A 27,911-nucleotide genomic window follows, 5' to 3' on the forward strand; every position below is an offset into this window, starting at 1 on the left:
AGAGATAGATAGATAGACACAGATAGACAGAGATAGATAGACATAGATAGACAGATAGATAGATAGATAGATTGGTAGACAGACAGATAGATAGACAGATAGATAGGTAGATAGACAGACAGACGGGTAGGTAGATTGATAGGTAGATAGATAGATAGATACACAGGTAGATAGATAGATAGTAAGTTAGTTAGTTAGTTAGTTAGTGATTACACTACACTGCCATAAATGCTCTCTCACTAACCGTGCGGAGTGAGTCTGAGAGTTGACTGTGTTTGTGCTGCTGACTGCTCTGTTAATGATCAACGTGAACATCACCGCGGTGACCATCTTGTGCTTGTGGTTGCTGGGCAGCTTGAAGTGAGGGTAGATTCATAAGGGGGGCGTGTGTTGTTTTAAAAGCATTTAAACCATATGGCTTTTCATGTGATGATGGCGACTTGATTGTCGTGACCTTGGAGAAATCTGTGGTGTGTGTTTTGTTGCTCGAGAAAACAACTAGCCGTCAGAGTTCATTAAACCATCAATAATGAAATAAATGTGTGCCCTTTTGTTGTTTATTTTGTTTATTAAGAAGCGTTGTATATTCAGTGTACAACAAGTTAAAAAGTTACTTTACTACGAATTTTCAGAATAAAAGAATTTAAAAAGGATATAAACAACATAAAGAACGATGACCTCGCCCCAGCGGCGACACGCGCACGACTCACACCACCCCTTAACACTCTTCCAAGTACGAATTAAATGGATCCTAAATCTTCTCAAATGTCTTCAAAAACAAACTGTATTCTCTCCAGATGGAACATATTTGTCAGTTCCTTTAACCGTCTTTTTAAATTAGGAGCTTCCAGTTTTTTCCAGAAGGTCAAAGTGCCTTTTTTTGCAACAGCTAATGCATGAGCGATTAAAGAAACCTGGGGCATCTGCAGCAGTCTGTCTTTTTGAAAGAGACAAATCATCATTTAGTTCTCAAACAAGGCTGATACAGTTTCTCTCTTTACTGGAACTGAGCTCATGTTTGCAGTGAGATCAGCACTGGTGTGTGTGTGTGTGTGTGTGTGTGTGTTTGTGTTTTGTTTAATGAGGATGCCAGGTTTGAGGAACCGTGCTACATGGGCTCCGCTGCTGCTGAAGAGCTCCCGCATCACGTCCTGCGCCAATGGCTATTCGCTGGGCATCACAGCACACTTGACATACGCTAACACTGAGTCTGAACCTGTAGAAGGTGAGTAAACACAAACCTACACAGCCATATTATTAGGTACCCCTACCTTGCTCTCACACTCTTTGGCCACACATTTTTGCATCCCCCTCCTCTTCACCTACACAATAAGAGGACACTTAACCTACACAAATGAGTACAAGAGGACTTCAAGAACTCCAGACCTTCAGAGATAAAAAATAATGTGCCATAATTAACCAATTTAAATAGAAACGTGTACATAATTTTACTAAAATATCTACCTACATCAGCAAAGGGCTGGTCTCAGTCACAGACGCTCCACCCACAAGGAGATGGAGCGTCTCAGATCAGAGCGACTCAGAACTCAGAGTGACATCCTCCGCAGCTACAACAGCTTCAGCTCTTTCCATAAGATTTAGGAGGGGATTTTGGCCATTCTGACAGAAGCGAAGTGAGGTCACAGACTGATGTCGGACGAGGCCTGGCTCACAGTCTCCGCTCTGATTCATCCCCAAAGGCGTTCTATTGGGCTGAGGCCGGTTAAGATCTTCCACACCAAACACTCATCCATGTCTTTATGGACCTTGCTTTGTGCACTGGTGCACAGTCACTTTGGAACAGGAAGGGGCCGTCCCCAAACTGTTTCCACAAAGTTAGGAGCATGAAATAGTCCACAATCTCTTGGTGTGCTGAAGCATTAAGAGTCTCTTTCACCAAACTTTACACTCGCCAAACCCAGACTCATTCATCGGGACGGCAGACGGAGAAGCGGAATTCCCACCTCCAGAGACATGTCTCCAAAGCTCTAGGGTCCAGTGGTGGTGTGCAGCAGTTTTATTGTCTAACAAAGAAAGTCAGTTTTGCCTTATGTCTCTGACCAAGTTTATCCAGGTCTCTAATCCTCGAGGCTCAGGAGTCAGACACTTCCTCGTTACGCTGTTTGCAGCACCAAGTTTCTTAGATAAATGTATATTTTTGTAACGTGCATCTTTTTATTGAGCAACGTTCTTTTACGTCTTATATGCATTCATTTTTGAATGTGCAGTTTTGGATTATTATTTGGATCTTTAGAAACACAAAATGCAATCGGCTCCGAAGACTAAACTATGGAGGTGTGGATAAATATTCCTGTTTTTCTTGAAAAACTAGAACTTTTTATAAATATTTGCACTAATCTTGACACACTTCTGTAACACTATTCTGCGTTTTTATCTCTATTTTAAAAAGTGTATAAACATTGTACCTTTGTGGGTATGTTTATAACCACTCTGATCTGGATGTACGTTTTCCCGCTGTGTGGGAGGTTAGGAGTGTTTGTTTATCCACTGGAGGAGCACGAGGTGGTGGTGGGGTTCGAGGCGGTGGTCTCCAGCAGGCTGCTGAGTGTGGAGCTGCAGACCCGGGGGAAGCTGGAGGACTGCTGCCTGCACTGCTGCACAGGATCAGCCTTCAACAATCCATGTGGCCACAGCAAGGAGTGGAGCTGCTGTGGGCAAAACAGTCTGGACATTCAGTGCTCTAATGGTGAGGTCTACCTTACTTCATCGCCTCTCTTCCCTTAGTACAGACTGGTTGTTTTATGTTGCTGTGGGTTCGGAATAGATGTCTGAACTGCTGCTGGAGCAAATGACCACAAGTATCTAGTCGTCACTTTTCAAATGAATCCGTTGCAGATGCAGGAGTGCGTTTCCAAAGAATCAATTATTGGAGCTGCCTTTTCTCTTGAGGAATGGAGATGATGTTTGGTGATTGAAACATTTGGCATTAGTGCCTGACCTCACCAATGCACTTAGAAATGTGTGCAGCAGTGATCTAGCATCTAGAGTAAATCATTCCAGAAGAGTTTGACATACTCTTCATTTCAGAAAGATACATGGGAGTAAGTGTTTATAAAAATCTATGGGTGTTTGAGGTTTTGAGTTTAATAATTAAAAAATCAAACACTTTCTAGTCATTTTATCATGTACTGACTGTGAGTATTGTGTGTGTGTGTGTGTGTATTGTGTGTGTGTGTGTGTGTCAGGTCATATCCTGCTGGATGAAGATCTGGAAAGGAGCACCTTCATCGTTGGTACAGGGCTCATTGCTCCTATGGAGATGGTGTCAGTGGTCATCAGCACCACCTTGGAACTCCCCACATTGGAGAATGGTGCAGTCCATCTGATCTTCCCTACAGTGTTTATGCCCATAGTCAGAGCACGGATGCAAACAAGCAAAAGTGAAAATGGGACAAGATCCGAGAATACAAAGTAAGCCAATCTTTTGTAATTAGTTTATTAGGGTCTGAGGTTTATACCGTGCCCAAATATTTATGGACACTTGCTTCTCCAACAGTTTTTCCAAAAGTAGAAGTTCTAATATGGATTTATTTCCCCAATTTGCTGAAGTTTACAATAAATGTTAGAATGTTGCTCTGAAAATAAGGCAAAATGGTGGGGTGTAATGTGTGTTGGTGAAGTCTGGAGTCATGTCCCTGTGGCTCTTTAGATGAAACTCCTTTGGAAATGGTTTTGTTTGGTTCCTTCTCCACACTCAAAACCAAGGAATAACCTCAGGTTCACTGGTGGCTTTAGACAGTAAATAAAATGGCAGTGTTTGAGTTATAAACATGATGATGCCTGATTTATATCACCACTGCTTTGAAGAAATGATTTATAATGAAATATTCATAAAACCACTCTGATTTACTGATGACTCAAACAACTCCCTATAACCCCTATACAGTGAACTGCATCAGTCATTAACACACACAGACAGCACTAGATTTCAGATCCCCACATAGGAGTGAATATAAACAATGTGTATTAGAAATATTAAGTGCATTATTAAGATTAGATTCAGTCAATTCTGAACTCGGTGCACTACAGAGGGAGCATAGAGTGATATTAAACCTCTCTCTCTCATGCATCGTGGTGTTTTGATGCTTCTCTCTGAGGTACCTCTACTGGACACGCATGATAATGCAGCCATTTTCATATTAGTTTGGGGGATATTTTCAGAAACGGAGGGAAGAATATCTCTTAATTTAAAAAAGAAAATCTAGATCTGTGTGGATGGGGCCTGATGTAGACACAGACATTCAGTGCTCTGAGCATTTCAGAGAAGATAAAAAGTGGTGGGTTGTTGCCCCAGTACTTCAAGTTGGTGGGTCGAATTCCCACATGTTTCTGTGGCCTTGGTTGGAGGACTAGTTTGGCTAAAAGACTCCACTTCAACTCACTGTCACTCCAGACAAAGCAGTTCCACTGCTACACTGTATATCACCGGAACGCAGGAGGCTTTGTTCACTACTTTCCCACATTTGGCATTGACCATGGTGACCTTAGGCTCATGTAAAGCTGCTCCACAGCGTCCCTGTAAATGGACAACTCTATAGAGATTATACCAACTGTGTGTGTACAATAATAAATGTTCCAAACCAACCACATACAACCCTTAGGTAGCATCCAGCATTTACAGACGTATTAACATTTTTTTCTTTTTTCACAATTAACATAAACCTTTTTCCGGTCCCTTTTCCCCAGTGCAACCAAGTGTTTTGGTGGTGTGTCTGGTAAACAGGAGAAGCTGCTGGATGTTAATGAGCAGTGTGCACATGCACTTTTCTCCAGCCCCGCAACCAACCTTGCCCCATACGATCTCAACTTCCAGCTGCTGGTCCGAGGGGCATGTCTACTTGCAGGTAAAGTGAAATTCCACTGCTTACTCCATTACACAGTGAGAAGGAGAAGGTAAAACACAGGAAATGTGGCTAGTTTCATAACCTCTGTAGGTGTAACAGTGTAACAGAGTGGGGCTGCCAGTGTGATGTGACCTGTACCTACCGCTAATAGAATGTAGAATTGTTGTACACAGAATGGAACGTATTATTTAAATTGAGGGTGGCACGGTGGTGCAGCAGGTAGAGTGACTGCAACATGGTTCAAGGATCTAGAGATCCTGGGTTTACCCTCTACTTCTTGACACGGTTTGTGGGGAATTTGATGTGTATGTTTGGGTTCCATGCAGGTCCAGTTTTCTTCCAAAATTATCCTCAGGTGTGAGTGTGTGAGGACAGGGGTGAGACTGTGATGCCCTGCAAAGGACTGGCACCTCTCCAGGGCATGTTCCTTCATTGCACTTAATGCAGTGTTTTTTCTGGCATTTTCTGCAGTGCCCCTTTTGGAGAACCCCCCCCCAGACCCAGCACTGACCCATACATACGCTCTATTGCCAAAAGTATTTACACCCAGCTATGCTCAAAAATCTGACTTCTAACTTATCATTACAAGTTGTGATGAAGAATTTGTGATAAACTTCTCGCTTCCTTTTGTAGCAATTGCAGCAGTTTCACTGACAGCAGAACAGCCCTAGAACATGATGCTGCCACCACATTCCCGGTCACTGCCACCAAATAACTGCCCTACATTCACCTCCGCAGGCCTGCTTCCTCTTTTATCTGTCAGTGTTTACCTGTCCTTCCAGTAGACCGTTTCTTGCCTGTCACTGGACTGAATTAAAGCATTCCTCTGTTTCTAAGGTCTAGAGAGTCCGAGCCATGCGCTGCGTGCAGACGCAGACCCCAGTGCACAGTCTGCCTCCTCCACCTACATCACGCTGGCTGAGGACCACACATACGACCGTCGCCTGGAGATCATTCTGCATCTGAGCGGTGAGGAGAGGAGAGTAAACACTGCTGGAGTGTGGTGAAGAACAAAAGCGTTTTATAGGAAGGATTTAAAAGATTGTACAATTAATCATTTATTCATAACGAGTTCATGAATTCATATTATTAATTGTCCAAAAATCTGTGGACACACCATCATCGAGGAATTTTTCTGAAATTATGGACATTAATTACATCGCTGTTTGCTCCTTTGCTGCATTAAAAGTAAGGAGTAAACAGTAAAGGTTTCAGAAGAAATGTGAAATGGTGAGAGTTATGGAGTAAGCAGTGGAGTTTCACTAAACATTACCTGCAAGTACACACCCCTCGGATCAGCAGCTGGACGCTGAGGGAAATTCCACTGCTTACTCCATAACTCTCACCATTACACAGGCTTCTACAGTTCACCACGCTGTGACTAGAGGCTGTTGTTACTAGAGAAAGCATCGTGGTCATGATTACGCTCTAGGTCTGTATGTGTATTCAGCACGAGAGTCAGGTGTGTGTCCCGTATTTAACCCGTAAATGTGGTGATTACACTGTTCACAGAACCTCACAGCCCTTTGGTCATCTTGGAGAGAGGGAGACTAACCTTCAGTCAGTACGAACAGCAGATCAGTGCTCGGCGAGATTTCATACGCTGTTTCCGCAAGGAGGCAGAACCTGAGAAGAAAGTAAGAAGGCTTTGTGTGTTCTTTTGTTTCTGTTTTTCTTATTTAACTGATCTACAGTTCTTTACACTTCTCAAGTTCTCACGTGGCCCATCTTTTCACATTTTAACTGTAATTTGAGTGTCATTTTTTTCTACTTCGATGTGTCCTCCACCAAGTGTTTTGTGCGGTTTGAAATGATATATTGTTCAGACTTTCACCTTGGTAACACCACATATCAGGAGACATATCAAGCAGGTGGGGTTTAGTTACAACAAAGACATAAGGAAAAGCGTGAGAAGAAAACTAAAATGCATGTCCTAACGCTTAAGAATTGTCTTTAACTTTCAGCTGGAATTTGTAAGGAAACGTTACCACAAGGATGTGCTGAGTAATCCTGTGCTGATGCTGAATTTCTGTCCTGACCTTCTGTCCGAGCCATTGGAACTGCAGCAGACCAGCAGAGAGCTACTGTTCCTCATCGACCGAGGCGCCAGTGTCACGCAGCACAACCTCAACAAGATCAAGGTACACGATAAACAGATTTCATACTCGCCCTCGACAGACGGTTCCACATCAGCTGAAGAGGCAGCGTGTGGGTCTGGGGTGATGTTTTACACGGGTCACTGCTCGACTGGATCCATATGCATTGAGTGAAATTTAATTTTTTTTTGTAATGTATAATTTTAATAAGAATTTCAAACATTCTTCTGCTCTTTGACTCTTTATTGTAACTGATGTGTAATATTTAAAATGACAATTGTTCTTTTATTCAACAGAAAAAACCCTAAAAATCAAGTGTTTATTCGTCACTGCGTTTGTTATGAGTTCCATCAAAGAATAAACGCAGAAAAACATGCATCGATTGGTTCTGTTGTTGGGGATTGTATTGTAACAGAAACAATATGATTGTTGATGTTAGTGATAGTAAACGTAGCGTATTTATACTTTATTTTTAAGTTGTTTTATAGTAGCCATAAAATTATAGTTTAGTTACTTTGTAATAACTGTGACTGTTGTGCAGGTTTTCATTTGGAAATGCCCAGTAAAACTGAATGAATGAGTCACTTTTATCCGTGTAAAAAGATTACAGTTGCTTCAGAAAATAGGCAAAACATCTTAAAACAAAACACCAAAAAACAAAGGCTTGCTTTAATGACCCACAAATGGAACCACAATTTTAAACGAGCAAGAGTCTAACTTTTGAAATACCCTCCTGCCCTCTCATCCCCTCCACCTCTCTCTTAAACAGGAAGGGATGCTGGTGGCCATTAAAAGCCTTCCTCATGGCACCATGCTGAATGTTGTAGGCTTTGGCTCCAGTGTAAAGCCTGTCTTTGCCTCCAGCAAGCCCTACACTGATGTGAGTACTGCCATCCACTTTCAGTGGGACTTCTACCACAGAGAGCTCTGTTTCTGCACTCTAACATTCAGAAGAGAATAAGCTGTAGTCTAAAGCACCTGAGTCACATGATCAAGCTCCTGTGTAACCGCTGTAGGTGTTTTCATTGGATCAGTGCTGGGATGAATTTGATGGTAGCTCTCCAGGAACAGATGGGCTTCACTGACTTGAAAGCCTTGTTACAAATGAATTTAATATTAGTTTAGACGCTAATAGATTACAAAGTCTGATGGTGTGTGTGTGTGTGGATATTGTGTACCTGTGAACACCCTCTTTTGCTGATGATAATCAGTGAACTGATCCACTCTACAGGTTGCCATGGGAGTGCAGTATCAGGTTTTGTTGCTCCAGGGTTTTTCACGGCAAACACTGGATAAAAACACCACAGTGTCATACGGCGACCTGCTTTGTGTTTTACATCATTCAGAGGCCAGACCAAATCTGGCTTATAATTCCACTTTTCACATATAGACCTGATTTTACTCTTTTGAATTTGCACGTGATATAGATCATTTAGAGCGGACTGTATTGTTTGTCACATAAAACACACACAGAGCCACAATTTTTTTTTTGTGTGTTTTAATACACAGAGCCACAATTTGTTGCAAGTGACTGTAAAGTAGTATATTGTTGTCTTGGCTTTATTCCTATTGGAATCTAGAAACGGTTATATATATATATACACACACAAACACACACACACACACAGCAGTATCGAGCTGAAATTAGGAACAAGGATCTTGACGTGAAAAAAAAAAAAAAAAAAAAAAGGATCTGCAACAGAAAAAAGAACTAAATCTCACTCAAATATTAAAATATACATGAAAGTGAAAAATGAAAATAAATTTTTTATTCAAAATAATTCCAGATTTGAATCTAAATTCTATTTAAAAGTTCCTACGCTTATTTTAATTCTGAATATATATTTTTTTATTTTTAAAATTTCAATTTCAAAATTTGAAATTTCTGTGTTTTTTTTTTTAATGAACATAACTTTCGTCCCTAAATTAGCTCCATAGCTACAATCAATGACATGTTCAAGGCAGAAACACGAAAGTGGCTTTAATAATGTGGCTGATCAGTGTAAACGAGCTGGATATTTGAAACTGGGCAGGTTTGGAGGTGAAATTCACATTCACACTCATCAACATCAGTGCTGTAACTAAAATGTGGCCATTCCTAAATCTGCGGAGTTGGTCGTATAGTGGAACAGTTGGTGGAATAGTGGACCAATAGGATCCTGTTGTAGAACCCAGACACTTTTGGCTTTTCTTTCTTGAATTCTACACTATGCCACAACACGCTGATAATTCATCACATTGATTTTTCCATCTAATTATGTAGTGGTTTGACTGGAATGATTCCAGATTTACTCTCGGAATTATTCTGACTTTGTTCTAGGGATATTTATTTTCTGTTTCTCAGTGCAGTGGCCCTAACACACTGTCAGTGCAGAGGACACAGTGAAACAAAACAAAGTTTCTCCAGGAACGAGTTGTTACACGGGACTATAATGTGCAAAAATGTAAGACAATTAACAATAACACAAGACAATAACAAACAATAAATATCAGAGAGGGGACCAGTAAAAACACACAGTACGAGAAACAACACAGAGCACAAGGGACAGGGGTGAAACCTAGCGCTTTTCCTGCTCCTGAGGCCGCCACCCTTAATGAGTTCAGTTCTGAGAAAGGGAGATTGTGAAGAATGTCCGGCTTTTTTCAATTCGTATTTTACTGTTCTATTCATAATTACTGTTATATCTGGAGATACAGACGTCACTGCCGTACCTTGAGCATCATTAGATACTGACTCATATAACTGTTAAAAAGGGTCATTTTTATTTAGTTGGGTTTTTTTTTTTTTTTAACATCATCTCACCTGTTACACCATAGTACAACTCTACAGTTAGATGATAGATACAAGTGTAGAACGTCTGTAGAGAGAGAGGAAGAATTAACACAGGATGAAGGACACTGTTCCAGTCTGGATTTTCAAACCCCATTTCTGGAAATGTAGGGGTGTTTTTGTAAAATGCAATAAGAAGAATCTGTGATTGGACAGTTATTTACATGAAAATTCCATGGGGCAGGTGTGTGTACCACTGTGATTCACCTTTCCTTTTATTTACCTTTTATAATTGTGGGTAACCTTGGAATCCAAATTGTTTTTCAAGACTCATTTTGCCCATTCTTGGTGTAATATTACTGGGGGTGCAGGAGTAAGGGAAGGAGGTAAGTGCAGGAGGCTTTATTATAATAACTTAAAGGAAACTAGACAGAGGGACACTAAACACAAGGGCTAAACTATAAACCGGGCTGAACACTAAACAAGGACTATACAGAACTAAGGGACTAAATGCTAAATACAGCTAAACACTAAACAAGGACTATACAGAACTAAAAGGCTAAATGCTAAATACAGCTAACACAACTTAAAGCTAAACACTAAACAAGGACTATAGAGAACTAAGGGGCTAAACACTAAACAATTCTAAACACTAAACAAGGAATCTAAACATAAAACACGAGTTAAACACAAAGATAAGCTAAACACAGAGCAAGACAAAACACAGATCTAGACATAGAACAAGGCTAAGGGCCATGAACATCAACCAAACATACATATAATGACAAGGACTATATAAAGACAACACCAACAAGAAACACCTGGGTACTAATTAAGACACATGACACTAGAAACACAAAGGAAGGGTATCACATGACCAGGGAACAAGCAGGAAGCAGACACAAGACAGGGGGGAAACAGTCACATGACAAGGGGAACACAAACAAGGAACAAAATCAGAACAGAACACAAAACAGCACGTTACACTTGTTTGATACAAGACTTCACCTGCTCAACAGTCCTTGGTCACACTGGCTGCATTGTTTTCTTTATGATTCACCGAGTGCTGTATCCTTGACCAAAGGATGTTACAGACGTTTCATCACGACACCAGGCAACTGTGACAAAGCGTGTTAGCAGGGACTGTGTTAATGTGTCAGTTTTAGAAGTTTGTTACAAAGGTTGTTTTGCTGTAATCTGTCTAGAGGTGCTTTTCCATTTGCTTTTGTACCTGCAGCACATAATGTTCAATGAAGAGCACAGAGAGCATTGTCTCATGTGAATTTACGTAAGTCTCCTCTTGTTCTTTCTCACCTGTTCATGCTCTTGCCAAAAGAGCACTCTGACCCAGGTATTAGATTATGTCCAGAAGCTGTCTGCAGACCTGGGCGTCAGTAACCTGTTGGGGGCGCTGTCCTGGGTGTACCGCCAGCCAGTCCATCGCAGCTGTCCTAGGGAACTCTTCATCCTGACTGATGGGTCAGTGGGTAGTGTTGGCCAAACGATGGAGCTGGTCAGGAGGAACACCTGTAATGCCAGGTAAACACTGATACACACCTGGTGCACAAGGTATATAGTTTTCACTCGACCATCAAAGCCCAGAAAGCATTAGAGACTTCACCCCTGGTCCTCCTCCGACATTGACGTGGGAACATTGCTCTCTCTCGACACTGAGTGCCACTAAGCTTCTCCCTTGTGTGTCTTACTCACACAGACGGATTTATATTATTGCGTAGAGTGAACCTCTAACAGTCAAATAGGCGCTCGAAAAATGGAGTGGGCCATATCTAACATCACAGCAGCATGGCACCAGGCCAATGCCCCCATCAGGATCGCTAATGAGGCCAGCAAGTGCAGCACTGCTGCCACTGGTGTGTGTGTGTGTGTGTGTGTGTGTGTGTGTGTGTTAAAATGGTAGAATGATGTGACTGTGTCGTGTGATTATTTTAATATATTTCAAATATAATATATATATATTTTAATATAGATTGACGACTCAAAAGTGTAGGTGTGAGTGTGTGACTGAATGTATGTGAGTCTCTGTGTGTGTGTGAGTGTGTGTTGCCCTGTGAAGGACTGGCGCCCCCTCCAGGGTGATTCTGACCCACCGCCCTGAACTGGATAAGGGTTACAGATAATGAATGAATGAATATTTTAATATATTTAAACAATGCACTTCTTCAGTGTAATAGATGCTTTAATTGCACTAGGTGTGTTGATGTTTTGTATTTTGGTCAGTTTCAATGGAATAAAATAAAAGCACAGAGTAGTGTGTCCACTGAATATAAACTAGGTGCTTAATTCCTTTATATCATTATATCATAACAGTGTCCTTTTTTCTTTTTTTATGATGGCGCTGATTTTAAAGCCCACCCTTTTTTAACCAGTTTCCCTGAAAACGACTCATTTAAAGCCTCACCTCCTGGAGCAGACATCAAAACGGCTTATTTGTGTACGATGACTATGATATTGTGCCGTGACGTTTTGCCTCGTTCCACCTCGGCTCATTCTCTTAACACATCCTGCCCTTGGCCACCACACACACACACTCTCATTATTGATATGCGCTCTGGACATTTAAGAGCCTTCGACCCAGACAGACCTGAGATGAATTACAAGCAGTGTGTGAGTTTCTGGGCCACCACTTTCCTCAGGCATTCAATTAGTGAAATGGCCCTGATTGTTCCTAGAGGAATACTAAACAGCCACTGTCTCATTCCAGTGGGATTTAACTTTCTGGTAAAAGAGGAAGGAAGTGTCTAATGGCAGGGTTGTGTAGGTAAAGGCAGTGTTGTTGTGATAGTTTCGTGATAAATCTAGTCAATCAGCCAAGATACTTAGAAAAATACTGATACTGACAACTCATCTTTTCAAAATGTACTAAATTCATATTCTGTATTTTGTCCCTGTCCCAACGCTGGGGAAAATGCAAGCATCAAATTAATATTTATTATTTACAAAATATAATTTAAAAGGCCACCTGAAGCATTAAAAGTTATCGCTTTTTACTTTTGTGTTTTGCTTTGTGTGTGTGTGTGTGTTTGTAGGTGTTTTGGGATGGGCCTTGGGCCACGGGTTTGTAGAAGGTTGCTTCAGGGCATTGCCAAGGTGACTGGAGGAAGTGTGGAGTTCCTCTGTGAAGAAGAGAGGCTACAGCCAAAGGTGAAAGAACACAGATCCAGAACAGCAGCAGAGTTGACTGGTGGAGTTGGTGTATAATGTGGTCTAGTTTGGTTTATATGCTTTATATTATAGGCTTCTAGAGGACACAGTACAGCAGGGACCTAAACATAGACTTCTGACAGAATAGGATCAAGTGAAAAATACATTCAACTTTACTGATAATGAAAGAAATTTCATGAACAAACATTTAAATCAATGTACAGCAGGTTTTATGTTAGCGCCACCACTGGATGCCATGTCCCTTCAGATTTACTGTTGTTAGTCAGCTTTTAATTAGCTTCAGGACGAAATGAATGTTCACAGTCGGGACGTGCTGAAGAAATACTGAAAAATATTGGCACTGTGCTCCTTTAATTTTTATATTTACGGTGTATTATGTGAAAAAAAGCTACTGTTTGGGGTGTTGTCTTTGTTGCAGCTGATAAAGTGTATGAAGAAAGCTCTGGAGCCAGCGCTGACAGATGTGCGTATTGACTGGTATTTGCCAGACAATATGGAGGCTCTGCTCTCGCCCAATGAGATCCCTCCAGTTTACCCAGGGAATCGTCTGATTGGCTACTGCACTCTCTACGATCTATCTGCGTTCAAAGTGAAGAAGAATGAAGTAAGTGCGTGGATGTGTCAAAGAGAGGGAGGGGATAATAAAGGGATAAATATTCACAACGTATCAAATTGCATTGGATTCATTTAAACCTAGTGTTATTTTTAATGATCGTTTTACAGGTAAATATCTCTATAATCCTCCAGAATGATTAAAATGGTCTAATTGGACTAAATCAAAATCACTGAGATAATTACCCCAGTTCCACAGGGAACTAATCCTCTCTGAAAAAGGTGGTGACGCTGATGTACACTGCCCTGTTCGGTTAAACACACCACACGTATGGACACTGCTGATATAACACTGCCTGGTATCTCTTGTGTCTCTTGTGTGGAAACGACATGTAGATGAAGAGCCATGGATATAGACCAGCTGCGCGGGGCTCTGCAGGGTCAGTATTTGAGCTTTCCCCCGGGTCTTCTGAACTCCTACAGCCACTGGTACCATCAAGCAACAAAGAAGAAATGGAGGAGGGAGAGGTAGAAGATGCAGTGAGAGAAGTCTCACAAGAAATTTCTTCTGAGTTTTCCTGTGCTCCTGCCTCAGACAACACCAGCAACCCAGGTACTGTAGACACGTCAGGAAATGAGTAAAGTGGACTTACAGTCTGGACCACAGACGAGTGCGAGTGTTTATTCTCGAACGGCCTCACTCCGGGACAAAATTAAATTACATTTCTACAGTCTTGTTTCTAATAAGTCAAAAACCTAGTATCAAGGTTATGGAATCAACTGTGTATGACCCTGCCCTATACATTTTCCCATGGTGCCATTGATTTGCTGCTTAAATTTGAACACACCCTGCCCCCGCCCAACCTTCCACACCGTGCAGTGATTGTCTGCACACCTTTCACGACTGCTCCGCCTGCCCCTCACACATTTCACGCCTGCTCCGCCTGTTCCTCACACCTTTCACGACTGCTCCTCCTGTTCCTCACACCTTTCAAGACTGCTCCGCCTGCCCCTCACACCTTTCACGACTGCTCCGCCTGTTCCTCACACCTTTCACGACTGCTCCGCCTGTTCCTCACACCTTTCACGACTGCTCCGCCTGCCCCTCACCCATTTCACGACTGCTCCGCCTGTTCCTCACACCTTTCACGACTGCTCCGCCTGTTCCTCACACCTTTCACGACTGCTCCGCCTGTTCCTCACACCTTTCACGACTCCTCCGCCTGCTCCTCACACATTTCACGACTCCTCCGCCTGTTCCTCACACATTTCACGACTGCTCCGCCTGCCCCTCACACATTTCACGACTGCTCCGCCTGTTCCTCACACCTTTTCACGACTGCTCCGCCTGCTCCTCACACATTTCACGACGGCTCCGCCTGCTCCTCACACATTTCACGACTGCTCCGCCTGCTCCTCACCCCTTTCACGACTGCTCCGCCTGCTCCTCACACATTTCACGACTGCTCCGCCTGTTCCTCACACCTTTCACCACCTTTCACGACTGCTCCGCCTGCTCCTCACACCTTTCACGACTGCTCCGCCTGCTCCTCACACCTTTCACGACTGCTCCGCCTGCTCCTCACACCTTTCACGACTGCTCCGTCTGCTCCTCACACCTTTCACAACTGTGAGGAGTGTGGTGTGTTCTCCCTGTGTCTGCGTGGGTTTCCTCCGGGTGACTGTCTGTGAGGAGTGTGGTGTGTTCTCCCTGTGTCTGCGTGGGTTTCCTCCGGGTGACTGTTTGTAAGGAGTGTGGTGTGTTCTCCCTGTGTCTGCGTGGGTTTCCTCCCACGCTCCAAAAACACACGTTGATAGGTGGATTGGAGACTCAAAAGTGTCCGTAGGTGTGAGTGTGTGAGTGTATGTTGCCCTGTGAAGGACTGGCGCCCCCTCCAGAGTGTGTTTCTTTCTTGGGCCCAGTAATTCCGGGTTGACTCTGGACCCACCGTGACCCTGAACTGGATAAGGGTTACAAATGATGAATGAATGAATGAGTGAAAGTATAGATGTATATCTAAGTGCAGTGTGACTCAAAGGCACAGGATACAGGAAGGTATTTAAATAGAATGATTATAATGTTTGGGGCAAATCTGACACACACTTATATATTAATAAGGAAAATGTTTGAAATGAGTCATATGGTCTTGGTCTGAAGTGATCTGTGTGTGTGTGTGTGTGTGTGTGTGTGTGTGTGAGTAGTCAGTGAACAGGACTACGTGGTAAGTGATGTCCGCTGGCGGATTGAGCAGGCCTCCTATGTGCAAGAACAGTACACGCTGACCCGCTGTTCTCTGGGCAGTGAGCGGGGTCTGACCTCTCTCTCCCCCCTAGAGGAGAGCCGCTCTCTGTGCACCGAGAGTGGATCTCTCCCTCAAGGCCTAGAGCGCATGCAGCCGCAGAGCAGGGGACTCTCCCGCTGGGAGTCTCCATGGCAACAGACTACAGCCTCTTCCACGGAAACAGAATCTAGGAAGGTGAGGCTGAGGTTGTAGTTCAAATGTAGGATGTGTCTGAAACCGACGCCTGCGTGTCCTCAGTCAGTGCCTCAGAAGGCAGCGTTTAGACGTGAAGGCACTGTAACAGAGTCACGTTTCCAAGAAGCAACACGTCACGACGTTGTTAGGATACAGAGAGCTGACTGCGTTCACGTGTGATACACAACACACACATCACTGTTTATAACTGAAATAACATTCAGAAGGAACACGATAGAAATGTTAATAATAATACAGTGTGTGTGAAGAGGACGCAGCAGCGCAGAGGTCTGACGATCTTCTAAACCCTCTATATTCTGAGGAAAGCTGACGCACAGGATTATGGGAATTCTAATGCAGTGAAGGATGCCTCACAGACACTGCCTCCGTAGGCAGCACTGCAGTCCTTTCAGACACAGCCACTCTGCCATTTTTTATTTTTTACACAATTTAAAAAAAGTTATGACGTTTTGGAAAATGCATTGAAAGCAACTTGCAATTTGTTATTTCTCTTGAACCTTAATGAAACTGACAAATGTAGAGAGAAATGATTTCCAGAGTTTCATTCACCAACTTGATTGTATTTCCTACTGTTTTCTGAAACACTCAAAAACTTTCCACAGTAAATCTATAACACAATGTTAAAACTCATAAAATGATGACAATATTGGACACAGACTGATTCATTGACCAGATGAATGATGTCCTTGTGAACGGTTTGTATGTGTGTTTACAGGCGGTCCAGCTGTCTGATCGTGAGGAGTGTGAGCGCAGGCAAAAAGCCCTTGCTCGCTGTGCTCTGGCCAGTCGTAGCTTCTCATCTCCTCAGGGCGACCTAGACATGCATCGCCTGCGAAGGGCGCTGGAGAGAGTGTCCTTTGAGCAAGCTGTCGGAGGCAGGCTAGAGGAGAGTTACACAGAGACACACAACACACCCCAGTTTCTAACAGACTCCAGTGAGAGAACACACACACACACACACACACACACACACATACTTACATACACACACTCGGTGCTTTTATAAACCCATTTCCAAAACGTGTGACATTGTTTAAAGTGGAATTAAAGGATCAGTGATGTGTTAATTTTATACAGATTTACAACTTACAATAGAAAAAATAAAGAATCAAGCAGTGTCTTTATTTACCAGTTTGACTGTATTTTGTGAATCTGATGTTGATGTCTGACACAGTCCAAAAAAGTTGGGACAGGGACAAGAAGTGAACATTTATAGAATATTAAAGATTGTGAAACAGTTCCACTGTAAGAAGTTTAAGGTAAAAAATTAATGAAAGCAGCATCCACCAAAGGCTTAGCCTTTTTTAAGCAAAAATGGGCCACGTTTCACTACTTTGTGCCAAATTAAAAGAACCGTTAAACAGATCTAAAGGCCATTTCTCAGGGCAAGCTTTCAGAAACATTTTAGCCTTTCTTCACTCACCACACATATCATTATAATAAAAGGGCTGAGGCCATGGAGGATTAGGCCAAAAAACACTGTTGAATGTGACCTTTGAGCCCTCAGATGACACTGCAAAAGAAACCATCATACTACTGTGATAAATACAGCCACACGGGCTTTGGAACTGCTTCAGGAAACCACTGTCACTTAACAGTCCACCGCTGCGTCAAGAAATGCAACAGTGTGATGTCATAGTCAGAGATGCTCACAGTCCAGATGTGTTCTACAGAAAAGAAGATTCAGACAGCAGTGATCATTAAATAGACAACACTAGACAAACACAGTAACATAGTGGTAGACAGGTTTATTTCTCCTTTAAGGGTGTTGTAAACACCACTTTCTTCTTTTCTTTATATTTATAAAATGTAATTAACTCGATCAGTGAAAATTGGAAAGTTTATATTTGTAAAGTTTAATACTTCACAGAGAATGAACATTCAATTGCGTTTTAAACAATGTACCAACAGTTAATACTTACATTTAACAGTATTTTACGATCAAGTCGGTTTCCCAGCAACTCGGCACCATGTGTTTATTGATCTACATCTTCCAAAGGCACAGTGTCATTGAGTGAAGGATAAAACACAGAGTGGCTTCCCATAATTTAGTTTGCAGTGAGGAGGTTACATCACTCAAATATATCAGAAGCCTGCTTTTTCATTAAGGACAGTTTTTCATTAACATTTATGTCCTTTTTTTTTGCATGATTTTATATAACCTTCAATTCATCAAGGACACACACACACACATTTTATATATAGATTATTTTATAAATTCCATTGATGTTAAAAACAATTCTTCAGAGCTTTAAAAACATTGCACTTCACAGATGAGTTTGACATAAATTACTCACAGTTCACAAGTGTTTTGATGTCTGTTGCACAATCTTTTAACAAAACAGTCACAAGTCGTTTGTCTTTCCACGTTCACAGCAGACGGACTCTTGTTTCCAGCCTCTCCTCTGGACTGGGACAGCTTCACTGATCCGGAGGCTCTTTTTTCTGCCGCCCCTGCGGGTGACCCTCAGGCCAATCAGGCCCTGTCCCGCTCAGTAATCCACGGCTTACTGGGGACCCGGCCTGTGTCTTGGGAGGTCAGTGTGGACCTGTCGGCTTTGTGGGTCCCCGGGAACACTGAACGAGGCCCTTTTGACGAAAACATCCACCAACTCACGGCACGCTCCGTCATCAGAGACTTTGAGAACATGGCTGAGAAAGAGACGGACATAGAACACGGTAGGAAACCCACTCTAATGAGAATATTCATCCGCAGCGTAATGTAATACATTTGGGATGAGAGAGTGTGCATCTTTTAAACAATATTCAAATTAAATTTCAAAATTAAATTAATTAGAGGTTCGTCGCTGTCCAGTGAAACACGTGGATCTCTGTGTTTGTGGACGTTTAGTCACGGCATCATTTGAACACAGCAGCTGTCCTTCACACTGTGGAGATTTTCATGATGAAAGTCCAATAGAAACGCTCCAAAATGACTTGAAATACAATGTTTTACATTTACTTCCATTAACCATAAAGAATACTATAAAACAGTGAACACACGCTCTCTGTCTGTACTACAGGATCCTCTAAAAGATATCGTATGAAGGCCATCCAGACCAGTAAAAGCTGTGGGATCATCTGCATGTACACTGCCTTCACTACGACAGACACAGGTCTCAATAAAACCCTGTCAGAATCCACAGGTAAACACAAACGTGACTTACCTTTCAATGCGAACATCAGGGCACCTATGACCTAATGATGCCTTTGGTCTTTTTGGTCTGGAGATGTTGTTAACACAGTCCCAGTGCAGATTCAGTCTATCATTCAGAAATAAAAATAAAAGTATAGACACTCAGTGGCTTGGACACTGTAGAGGTTTAGATTTGAGTGTGTTTCTTTACTAGATTTCATAACTTCTATCTATCGTGACACTTATATAGCACCTTTCTAGACACCCAAGGACACTTTTTACAATCCACACTGATCAGAACAATCAATCCACACACACACACACACACACACACACACACACACACTGGCAAGAAGCGGCAGTCAAACGTACTCTCGACCAGGAACGACCGTCCACCTGGAGGACTGCATCGGGAACTAGGGTTTCACCCAGGACAGAGACACCATCCATATCTGGGCTCACACACATTCACTCATTCACTCACACACTTACTGACATTCATTCACATACACACTCATTCACACACACACCTCCATGTGTTTGGACTGTGGGAGGAAACCCACGCAGACACAGGGAGAACACGGAAACTCCACCCAGATGAGACTTGAACCCAACCCAGCGCTGGGAGGTGAACGTGCTCACCACTAAGCCACCATGCCGCCCGACATGACTTGATTTGCAAATCAACACAGTATGTTATTAAAAATGGCTGTTAATTTACTGCAGGTTCTTGAAGGTTTTTCTTTAATTGTATAAAGAATTACAGAATACTCCAATTTAAATTACATTGTTAGCTAAATGTACTGTGGTTTCTTACAACTATAGTAAGCATTATAAGCGTTGTGTGTGTGTGTGTGTGTGTGTGTGTGTGTGTTGAGGTGTGCGGTTTGGAAGCAGGCGAAGTACCAGCAGCAGCAGAAGGCAGCGGGCGTACTCTCTCGGACTTGGACGCAGACCTTCCAGCAGAGGTGGTGAAGAGATACACAGCTACACCGGTAAAACACATATCTGTACAGGGCATGTTCATACACGAGAACAACATACATCTCCCTAAATATCAAAGTCACTGCTCGTCCTAATTTAAAGATATCTCATGATAAATCAATGTGGGTGAAGCCTGTTGTAAAATGTAAGATAAAACTGTAGCTCATTGTATAAAGAAGAACAGTCAAATCAAATTATAACAGACTGCAATCTGCTTCATAGCATTTTCACACAAACATCATGAATATTTTAGTAACGGGGAGGCATTTATATTGGTCTAAAATATACATCCTAAGTCACTGAGAGAATTTAAAAAATGGCATACAGTGTTATGTTCATGTTTAATAAAGGACTCAGGGCTTCTCCTAAGTGTCTGAAAATATGTAAAATGGGTTTAAATTAATAGCGAGGACAGAATCCGAGGGGTGATGCATAACATGTTGTGATTCTTTTTAAGACGTTAATTTGTGAAAAGGTGTCAAAGAATTTGTTCATGACTTTTACAAAAACAAGGTTTATTAAGGTGTTCTTGTTAAGGTGTTAGTTGATGTGTGTTTGGGGTGAAATATCTGAGAGTGTATGTGTTGAGTGCTACACCAGTTCACATAGAAACAGATCAATATTTGACCGATTTGAGTAACATTTAACACCTAAGCTGTGAATAAACGACTGAAGACCGTAGCTGCTACTAAACCACTGTCGTTGGGAGGGCGAGGACCCTCTGCTTCATCACGACTCATAGTTGTTCACATAGTGAGCCCTCATCCACTGTGGGAAACACTGCATACTGGACTCTGCAGGTAATCACCAGGTTAAGATTAGAGTTAGGATCGATCATTCATTCATTCATTCATCCATTGTCTGTAACCCTTATCCAGTTGAGGGCGGCGGTGGGTCCGGAGCCTCCCCGGAATCACTCTCGTTTTAATTTGACATCAACGATTTACAAATTATGAAAAGTTAAAAGTTAATTAAAAAGATCACGTTAATTGGGGTGAGCAGTGGCACTGGATGATGTTAAATGTTTGTTTCAACACTTTGTGAACTCAGATTTCACTTTATTTTTAGACAGAGATGACGTTCCAGCTTCTCCACACAGCCTGGCGTCCTGGGACAGCAGTGAGTACAAAGACAGACAGATTGACTATATTTCTGTGTCCTTTTTTTTTGACAAACATTAAAAACACACTAAGTACTAAATGTTTCAAAGTGCTACTGGTGCAGGAACAGTCCAAGGATAGAGTGGTCCTCCTGCTCCTCTCATCACTAACACAGTGCTAGGCGTAAGGCATGGGGTTAACTGCTGTCACAGCTCTCTGAAGGTAGTGAACCTCATGTTGAGCAGATAACAGCTGTGTAAGTAAAAGTGGCAGATGGCTTTCATTGCTCAGTGGCTTTCAGGTTGATCACATTGTGTTTGTTTGCGAGAGTCTAAGGTGTAGAACAGGCAATAATTTAAAGGAACACTATGTAGTATTCCTACTTTTAAAAAACCTTAGCTTCTAAATGATAGTGAAGTTCCATGGAACTGTAACAGAGAATAGAGCCCCTGTGGCTGCTGCACTGGGACCTCTGCTGCTTACTGCACTAAGCAACTTCTGAATCATGGGGCGGAGGACTCTCACAAGAAATGGGTAACACTTTATGGCACAAATCTCACTGGTGTTTACATCGCTACAAGACAAATATAGCTCGGTGTTCCTGAGAGAGAGAGAGAGAGAGAGAGAGAGAGAGAGACAGAGAGAGAGAGACACAGAGAGAGACACAGACACAGAGAGAGAGACACACAGAGAGAGAGAGAGAGAGAAAGAGACACACAGAGAGAGAGAGAGAGATACAGAGAGAGAGAGAGAGAGAGACACACACAGAGAAAGAGAGAGAGAGAGACACACACACAGAGAAGGAGAGAGAGAGAGACACAGAGAGAGAGAGAGAGAGAGAGAGAGATTTGATTTCATGGTATTAGTGTAAATGTGAATTACAATTTAAAGCCAGTTCTTACATTGTATTCCTTTAACTGGGGAGAAAATCAAATCAACAAGGAGTTAACGGGTGACTTCAGAAATATGTCTCTGCAGTGTAGACTAAAGCACAGGAGAAAGCTGGTGAAAGAATGAATTAATGAATGATTAAAGTTCATGTAGCAGCTTCTTATTGTAAATGAAATGAACATAAATCTATTTCTGAAGAAAATGCATAAATTCCTGTCTTTTTGTGTCAGCTGCGGGAGGAATCGCCTCTCCTTCCAGTCCCTCTGCTGCGCCCCGGTCCCAGCGCTCCATCGAGAGCCGATCTGTAGAAAGCTTCTTTAACACGAGGTCAGATGACTTTTCACTGCAGTATTTTTTGTAAATCATTGCTGTAATAATTCATAAGTCAAAAAACTTGAAGTGGAGGTCCATATTTTTAATAAAACAGCAATATGCTCAGATCCTTGGCCTGCTTCCAGCTAGATGTTTAACTGTGTGTCATTTGCTTTAGTTATTTGGGCTGATTCTGTTTAAAAACTGCTCAATAGCCTTGAATAACCTTGGCCTAATGGTTTGAGGCCTTAAAGGTTGCCAGTTCGATCCCCAGGACCTGCAGGAACATCCGCGGCTGAGGGGCCCCTGAACACCCAAACACATTGTGTTGCCTTTGGGGCACTTAACACGTCTCAGAGAAAGAATGAGCTACTCTTCCCCTTCTCAGACGATGTAGTGAATCTAACGAAGAGTGTGTATTCACAAGTGTGAGCTGGTTCAGTGTTTGAGTGATCAGAAGCGTGAGAGTACTGTTCATGTCTCGGTGTGTGCCTGTGATCTGCAGGTTTAACTTCGGAAGGCTGAGGTCCTGTCATACATCAGGGAGACAAACCCAACTTAAACCACAGTGCCTTTCTGCCGAAGCAGACACTTATGTAGACTCCATCTCACCTGACTACCTGCCTCTGGCAAGTACCATGAATGGTCTAATGTAGTTAATCTATGCTTCTGTACATCCTTCACTACATCCTTTCAGTATCTAGGTGATGCTCACAGGGCTGGACGATATGAACAAACGTGTGTCACTGCACGTTTTTAAAATCTGACAGTTTCACAGTATTTTATATTTCTTTTGTGTGTGTGTGTGTGTGTGTGTGTGTGTGTGTTGGGGAGAGGGTGGTAAATATAGCAGAGGCTTATTTTTACTACAAATCCACATGTATAAGAACATCCGTTCTAGTGAGAGTTTTATGTAGTGACGTCTTTAAAAGTGATCCCTTCTTCTGCGCTCAGGTGCGTCAGCAGTTGGCCTCAGGTGCGTTCCTGTTGTCACAGTCTTTTTCTGAGTGCATTCACATTCCTTTGGATCGTCTGAAGAGAGCGTCTCCCTACCTCAGCCACCGCAGCAGCCTGAGCCCACCATACCACTGCATCTCACCCCCAGGTGCCTGCACTGTTGCCCCCTGTAGGACCGTGGACCACACACCTCACAGCAGCCTACAACGTTATTATGACAACGAGCCCCTCACAGTTCTTTCTGACCCGCTCGGTTCAGAGGAGTGGTCTTCGGGACCAGTGGGTGGAGTCCTGCAAGCAGACAGTGGGCGTGGCTCTGAGACAGATGTGTGTGAGGGCTCTCCACCGGAAGCGTCGGACCCTCAGGGGGAGGAGCTAGCGCTGCTCGATGTTGAAAGTTCCAGCTGGGCTACAGCAGTGGCTCTGGCCTGGCTCGAGCACCACTGTGCTGGGTATTTTGTGGAATGGGAGCTAGTGGCTGCTAAAGCTGATTTCTGGCTCAAGTGTCAGTCACTGCCGGAAGGTGTGGACCAGCTGGGGCTAAAGGCAGCTGCAAGGCAACTTTTCCTGTTGCTGCGCCACTGGGATGAGAATCTGCAACTCAACATGCTCTGCTACAACCCAAATAACATGTGATGTTGCCGTAGCGATCTCAGCTAGAACCCAAATGGAAACACTAGCTCTAACTCTGGGGCAGAATCTTCAGTTCCAGATCGTCTGCTATAACTATAAGAATGTCCAACACCACACGGACCTCTTACTAGAACCCAAACAACATAAGACAGGTACTTGAACACACCAAGAACCCCACAGGAGAACCTCCAAGCCACTTATGACCGAAACTCTAACACATGCTCTTCTCAAACAGCAAAGGAGGGAAGCTCAAATATCTTCATGAAAATAAACAGCAAATGCTTCAATGCAAATGCTACACCACTTTAGAAAAAGACGACATTTATAAATGGTTTACAGTCTGTTTAATGATTATTAATTAGATGGTAAGTCATTAATAATCATTTATAACACTGAGATGAAAAGGGTAGGAGTGACCTGTTGTTTGCCAAATAGTGAACCCACATCCATCTACAGTTAAACCTCAGATCTGACAAAATACCGACCTTACGTCGTCTACTCCATCAGTCGACATTAACCCTGTCAGCTCCAGCACATCTCTATTAATAAGTTTAACAATTTAACCATGAATTTAAATGAATTAAACACTGACGGAATGGCAATGAACCTGCGCATATGAAATGACTATATTCCTGAAGTGATCTGAAAAAGCAAAAACCCTAACCCCCTATGGAGCGGGAATGGAGCAACATCTTCAAAAGCTCCTCAGATGCTTTTTCTGTGCCATGAGCAGAGAGAGAAGGCCTTTCTTTTCAAAGAACCTTTTATTTTTGACCTCTGCAAACAATGTATTAAAGGACGTCCAACTAATTCTGCTAGAATCCTAACAACATTTCACTGATCTTCAAACAACTTCAAATGCCCAAAACCAAGAAACATTTGATGGAAACTCCACATTCGAATTCTCATTACGAGAATTACAAACAATAAAAGAACGGAGGACAGACAGAAACCGATAGAATCCAAACAACACACAGTGGACTGTCAAGATCTACTAGAAATCAACAAGCGTCATCATGAACTGCTCAGAGGACTGCAGGACTGCTCCAGCTCCGGGGACACGACCTGAGCTCTGTGTGTTCTACGAGAACGCAGCCCGAGTCTGACATATCACCTGTGGCCCGAGGAAATTTGTACACTTAATGCAATATATGGTTAAAGTCTAATAGATTGTATCTATAATCCTCTGAAACACTGATCTGACAATCCAAACAAGCGATTAGAGGAAGCAATAATAAGGTAAAAACAATCCAATAACTTTATCTTATTCTAAAATAACGGACATCGACTGTTTTCTCCATGGTGTTCTTTCACGGTCCGATTCCAGTCATCGTCTGCCACACCTTCTCCAGCAAATGAATGTCTTCACGACGTCAGAAGTTAATCAGCAGGATCAGTTCCATTAGCGTTATACCATTGAAGGATATAGGGTTAGATCCTCAGGCACTAACACTGCAGAAAAGCCATTTAGAATATACGTTAAAACTGTGTTTCATCAAATACTCAGTTAAACCTGCGTGAGTGCCAATGTTGGAATGTTTTTGGGGATTTATTACAAAGCAGAGGAAAGCCTCATTTCTGGAAAAGTTAAGATATTTTGTAAAATTAAGGGGGAAAATTTAGCTTTTGATATTCATTTAGAATTTAGCGTAAAACCTGCTCATCGTGAATGGGTCAGGAGTCTCTACCAAAGGCTTAGTGTTTGCAAACAAAGATGGGTTTGTGGAAAATTTTGGGTAAAAACAAACTGTCATAGACACACATTTTATTCACAGAGTGGGAGGAGGTGATGAGCTCTCACCCCTCGCTGCCGTTGTATTCTTAGCTGAACCTATGTGTGCTTTTAGTTCCTTTACACCTTTATTTGCTACACAAATTTCTTTTTTTAATTCATTCAAGAACTTACATTTCCGTTTGGTCATAGCTGCTCGAGATGAGGGTGGCTACATGAGCTTTGCCTGACGTAAACAAGGACTACTGACGTGCAGACTGACCAATTAAATGTTTACAGAGAAGGTTATCGACCAATAACGGTAGCTCTACTGTCAGACCGTCCAATCAGAAGATTTTAGGCTACTTCACCACGCCCCCTTCTCACTCAGGCGAACCAATCAGAGTAGGGGAGGGCGGGACTAGTTTGTGAACGAAACTTCTCGAAGTTCTATGTAAGCTCTAGAAAAACAAAATCCCGGACGTTTGTGAAATTCCGCACGAACATTTTTTTAAGTCTAAAAAAGAGGACATATCCGGGTAAAAGAGGACGTCTGGTCACCATTGACTCATTTAGAACTTGATGGTAGCAACACATCTCAAAAAGATTAGGACAGAGCCGTGTTGGTGAAGTTGGTCAGTGATGCTGGAAATCAATGGATGTGTTTTCTTTGTAGTTTTGTCAGTTATGCAGAGGTTCAATAGAATTAATAAATCACTGAGTCTTTTTTAATTGCATTTTTTTTCAAATGTCTCAACTTTTCAAAATGGCTTTTTAGTCCATATTCTTTAGGAACACTCTGTGTCGCCTGCTCGTCTCATCGACTGCATCTTTGTTCTGTTCAGTTTTCCTGGTGGTGAGTGTTTTCCAGTCGTGTTTGTTTTTGTTTCACGTTGCTTTAAGTTACATATTGTTTCTAGTTTTTGTTTTGTATTTTGTTTGTTTTCATTTATTTTCTGATTCTTTTACATTTGTGTATGAATCTTGTATATTTTCTAGCCTCCGTTAGCATTGCCCATGCGTCTGAACTAAAATTCACCTCAGACCATGTCAGTCTAGTCCAGGGGTGTCAATCCAGATCCACGGAGGGCCGTGTGGGTGCAGGTGTTCTTTCCAACCACGCAGAAGCCCCACACTACTGAAAGTCAAGATCTACTGATTAGATCCAATGATTAAAAACAGGTGGAATGAGGTGTGGCTTCTGCGTGGTTGGAAAGAAAACCTGCACCCACACGGCCCTCCGTAGATCTGGATTGACACCCCTGGTCTAGTCCAAGAGTTTTAACTTCAAAGATCAACTCTCACAACTGCCACCTAACGCTGGGACTATTTTTCATTGCTCACTGAAACGTGGGAAAACTCCACTCGACTTGATGTAATTAGGCATTGTACAAATTTTATTTAGAGGTGAAGACATGAACCTGTTTTTGCGATGTCTACAGAACTAAAGCTATGATGGAGTTTTAGGGCCACGTCACTGAAGAAAAAGACTCTGAGAATAAAGTCGGAATAATTCGCTGCACGTATAACGGCGCAGACACGAACAGTGTAACTGAGGAATGCAGTGTCTCAGTCGGGGGCTGCACGGACAGGGGTTAGTCGTTGTGTCGTGTGAATGCGTTTAATAAATAATTCTGTTCACTTCACTAACTGCTTCTTTCACAACTCACTCATGGCTCAGACTGACTCTCTTTACACATTATTATAAAAACAACCCAAACAGTGTTTATCTAAATATTTAATTCTCAGAATTTGACTCCATAATGTTCTGACTTTAATCTCAGAATCGTTCCAACATTATTCTCAGAATTATGACTTTATCCTCAGGATCTTTTTTTTTTTTCTTAATTATGCAGGACCCCTTCAGAGCCAGCCGTTCTCAAAACAAAACCATGGGCATTTTAAATGTTCTGAATAATTTCTTGCTGTGGAGTGCTTCTTTATTTTGTTGTAACTGAGTTTTATCACGTTCAGAGGGATGTGTGTAGCCTAGATGAATAGGTGTTACCATGACGACACACTGTTCCCTCTTGATGAAAGTGATTGTATCCACAAACAAGAGGCTTAACTGCTTTAAAACCGATAGATGCCTTCATGTAAATTAAGATCCTACAATAAAGGTCTTTCTTTACAGAGCTGCTTTTAAAAACGTTAAAGATCTGAACGTAACTGGTCTTTTCTTTTCTTTATCACACATTTGTAACAGTTTTCTCGTTCACTCAA

At 42.3% G+C, this 27,911-nt stretch overlaps 1 protein-coding gene across 2 annotated transcripts; it reads left to right on the top strand.

The window, feature by feature from the left end:
* The first annotated feature begins 890 nt into the window (after positions 1 to 890).
* Positions 891 to 27,839, top strand: LOC136675955 (von Willebrand factor A domain-containing protein 5B1-like). Of its 2 annotated transcripts, XM_066652781.1 has the most exons (21): positions 891 to 1,225; positions 2,492 to 2,707; positions 3,207 to 3,432; positions 4,708 to 4,865; positions 5,703 to 5,834; positions 6,378 to 6,502; positions 6,830 to 7,006; positions 7,731 to 7,841; positions 11,068 to 11,270; positions 12,779 to 12,893; positions 13,333 to 13,518; positions 13,863 to 14,079; positions 15,669 to 15,943; positions 16,680 to 16,899; positions 18,344 to 18,643; positions 18,988 to 19,110; positions 19,979 to 20,095; positions 21,153 to 21,203; positions 22,306 to 22,402; positions 22,893 to 23,016; positions 23,342 to 27,839. In XM_066652781.1, the coding sequence occupies exons 1-21, from the start codon at positions 1,015 to 1,017 to the stop codon at positions 23,978 to 23,980; spliced, it is 4,023 nt and encodes a 1,340-aa protein (XP_066508878.1). In that variant the 5' UTR covers positions 891 to 1,014; the 3' UTR covers positions 23,981 to 27,839. The 2 variants fall into 2 exon arrangements, with proteins under 2 accessions (XP_066508878.1, XP_066508877.1); XM_066652780.1 differs by lacking the exon at positions 23,342 to 27,839 and having other exon boundaries at positions 18,341 to 18,643; positions 21,157 to 21,203; positions 22,893 to 23,002.
* The last annotated feature ends 72 nt before the right edge of the window (positions 27,840 to 27,911 follow it).

The sequence above is a fragment of the Hoplias malabaricus genome, chromosome X1 (genome assembly GCF_029633855.1).
Source record: "Hoplias malabaricus isolate fHopMal1 chromosome X1, fHopMal1.hap1, whole genome shotgun sequence".
Lineage (NCBI taxonomy): Eukaryota > Metazoa > Chordata > Actinopteri > Characiformes > Erythrinidae > Hoplias > Hoplias malabaricus.